This window comes from Malaya genurostris, chromosome 2 (genome assembly GCF_030247185.1).
Source record: "Malaya genurostris strain Urasoe2022 chromosome 2, Malgen_1.1, whole genome shotgun sequence".
Classification (NCBI taxonomy): domain Eukaryota; kingdom Metazoa; phylum Arthropoda; class Insecta; order Diptera; family Culicidae; genus Malaya; species Malaya genurostris.
Genome location: NC_080571.1, coordinates 270,232,546 through 270,235,694, shown reverse-complemented (window position 1 = coordinate 270,235,694; position 3,149 = coordinate 270,232,546). Strand labels below are relative to the sequence as shown.

Below are 3,149 nucleotides of genomic sequence, written 5' to 3'. Positions count from 1 at the left end.
GCATGATCTTCCCTCAAGCGTCATAGGTTTAACAAGGATCCGATATTATTCAGAAGCCTTTTTTTCAGAACAAAACGATGAATCACAACCTTCTTGCAAATTATCTGTACTTGGTATGAATTTCGACATGTTCAAAGCACTACATGTATATGACACTAATTTGTAATTTTTTCGGTTTTTAACGATATCAAACTAACTAGAGATTATAAGAAGAGAAAGAATATGAAATTATAGAGCCATAGTACTCAAGGAAGAGCAAGGATGTGAAGAATAAAGTGCGGAAAAGTGAGACGTGACAAGGGTCATTTAAGTAAGCAGATGGCTTCTCGTATCTAAACTTTTACCTTCTACCAGAGGAGTCGAACTTAGGCATCTTAGCGATACGAGTCATCCGAGTCTCTGATATGTCAGAAAGTAAAGGCAAAGGTCGTTTGCCATTTACTATCCGAACCGCAAAAGTAAAGTTACAAGAAGTTGTCACATTCTGCCCACGACGGTTTCTCACACAATGTGTTTCATTGTGTTGATATTTTCTCATCTCTATACAGTTAGTTATAACACCGGAATGGAAGATTTGTCCGAAACTATTGCTTGAGTGCCTGGAGTTGTAGCGTATGGCTATGCGTCCCAGGGTGCAAGAGGCGCACGAACAGCGCTCCATTCATCGCTATTTGTAATTGACAAAACACAGTGGCGTACCGAGGAAATTTGACGCCCGGGGCAAAATAAGAGCTTTGCCACCACCATCGTTGGTTTAGTGAGCAAAACAAAAAAAAAGCTGAACTCCATCTCCGGAAAGCTGTTTTTTTATTTGGAACGTGATACTACAGCAAAAACTGACTAATCTCTGTTTGTAGAGACATTCCTTGAAAAATTATTAACTGGCACACCTGTAGCATGAACACTGGACAATCTGAAAGTCGCAGAACAAGTCTCACATCCGCAGAATTTTTTTCCATCGACGAGAATATGCGTGTAACAGGAGTTTTAGAGAGACTTAAGAACTCATTTAGAGGATTGATTATCTCAAGGATCTCGGATGACTATTGCCATTTGTTCCACTTAGGTCATTCGCCTCTTCGGACCAGAAAATCTTTCTGACCCTATGTGCGGGGTTGGGAATCGAACCCAGGCGGGCTGCGTGAAAGGCATCAACTATCCCATCACGCTATACCCGTCCCCGTATTTATTCGGTCATGATTTACTGATTTCTAAAAACTTTCAAAAGTTAAGTCAAATCGTATATATTTGCTACTCTAGATCACAAATGAAAAATGTTTTTTTTTTCTTATTGAAAAAGATGAATTAAGAATGTAGTGTATTAAAATAATCGAATCAATTGTACGAGAGTTAAAACTGATTTTGTTTTTATATAGATTTACTGAATCCAACAATATAGATACTTATATAATCAATATATTCAGTTTTAGTTTGTCAAATTCAACCAATGTCACCGGCATATTCTTACAAAACATTTAATCGCTCATATTTCGTTCAAATTTTTCATGCTCAACGGTAAGTTAATCTCTCTACTTGTGAATTTTAGTACGTTTAAGATCTTTACAACTGGAACAAATGACAGCACTGTATTACGTTTAAAAACTGTGTCGATTCATTTTATTCTAGTGCAACTTATCACAATATTATCCAGACAGTTTCCGGCGTGTTCAGAACTTTCTCTGGTTTTCCTTTTTAGGCGGCAGCGTTGCGAGATATGCCAACGCTCGAGCTATCGGAGCCGGCACGGGAGGCGGTGTCGGCAGATGTTCCGCTGAAGGGCGGTATCCATTTTCATCGGCTGTGTAGGAAACACTGTAAGTTTTTCCATCGTCACCCTGTAAAAGTATAGATAGAAAACTTTCAGGGTCTATCGACAGAAATACTACAGCGCTAGCAGTCACACCTGATACGTGTACTGTCCCTGGGATGCCGTTCCTGCTTGGTTGTTCACGAAAATCTGCTGGCCATCCTGGGCTGCACGAGTTCCGTCACCACCTTCGTAACTGGAAAACGAATCACGCTTGAACTAACCGGTTAATTAATGCCACATTGGTTACCTATATCTGAACTTTCCATCTACTTCCAAAACATTTTCATGTGAAATTATGGGAATTTCTTTCAACTTTGCAGATGATTTAGTTTGCCCACTTACAACTATTATCACACTAATCAGCACCAAAGCTTTGAACATTTTAATGTTCTTTTCCAAGAACCACTGACAGTTCAGCTCAACAACTTCCACAAAAGAGCATTCAGTACCGTACCGCTAGAAGTTAACTGCAAACTGCACCCGAAATTGGTCTCATTTCGTACTTATATACAACAGTGGCCCTACCAGACAGAGACCACAGAAAAGGGTGTTCTAAAGCCACTGCCCAGAAAAAAATGGTTAGTTCTTTAAAACTCCAGACGAAAACTGCAACTTGTTCGTCGTGAGTTCTATGATTACCGGAGCCGTGCCACCGAAGTTTCGTCATCAGCATTGAGCCGGTTCACGAGATCAGTCAGCGCACAGCGAGCGGTATCTCCCCGGCTGCTCTGGAAACTCACCCACCCAATTAGTCGCGACTTTCGTTATGTTTTGTTTGCTTTTCCGCCCGCTAAACATGAACGTTTGCCCGTGGCTCAACAACGCCCATGTTTTCGACCGATTTTGCGCAATCATAAATAGAACACTTACCCGGGGTTGCTACCTTCGTGCTGTGATTATCAATTTGCGGGATTCGACAGTATTGTTCCGGCAACCCGATCTGATGAGTTTATCGATAGTATAATTCATTTCTATCGACGAAAGTTAGTTACGTTATTGTTTAGGAGCATATTAGTAAGACAAAATTTTGTATGCGGAGAATATGGGAAGAGTCGACAGCCTTGAGATGGTGTATTTATTTGTTTATTTAGTATTATTATTATTATTATTATTATTATTATTATTATTATTATTATTATTATTATTATTATTATTATTATTATTATTATTATTATTATTATTATTATTATTATTATTATTATTATTATTATTATTATTATTATTATTATTATTATTATTATTATTATTATTATTATTATTACTATTATTATTATTATTATTATTATTACCCAGACAACAACAGCATACTCGAGCGTAGAGCGCAATATAACGATTTCAA

The 3,149-nt window shown here is 38.0% G+C and overlaps 1 protein-coding gene across 1 annotated transcript; it reads right to left on the bottom strand.

The window, feature by feature from the left end:
- Nucleotides 1-1,457: 1,457 nt before the first annotated feature.
- LOC131426910 (endocuticle structural glycoprotein SgAbd-3) lies at nucleotides 1,458-2,673 on the bottom strand. Its single transcript, XM_058589673.1, has 3 exons — nucleotides 2,058-2,673; nucleotides 1,904-2,003; nucleotides 1,458-1,835 (listed from the first exon to the last, which is right to left on the bottom strand). Exons 1-3 carry the CDS (start codon nucleotides 2,189-2,191, stop codon nucleotides 1,668-1,670), a joined length of 402 nt encoding a protein of 133 aa, XP_058445656.1. The 5' UTR covers nucleotides 2,192-2,673; the 3' UTR covers nucleotides 1,458-1,667.
- Nucleotides 2,674-3,149: the final 476 nt, after the last annotated feature.

Bases quoted from the DNA above. Each gene is read 5' to 3' on its own strand.
- LOC131426910 (XM_058589673.1), bottom strand. From the start codon at position 2,191: ATGTTCAAAGCTTTGGTGCTGATTAGTGTGATAATAGTTGTAAGTGGG. The intron at 2,004-2,057 runs GTAACCAATGTG...TTCGTTTTCCAG, and splicing joins GATGGAAAGTTCAGATATAG to TTACGAAGGTGGTGACGGAA. The intron at 1,836-1,903 runs GTGTGACTGCTA...ATACTTTTACAG, and splicing joins AGGGACAGTACACGTATCAG to GGTGACGATGGAAAAACTTA.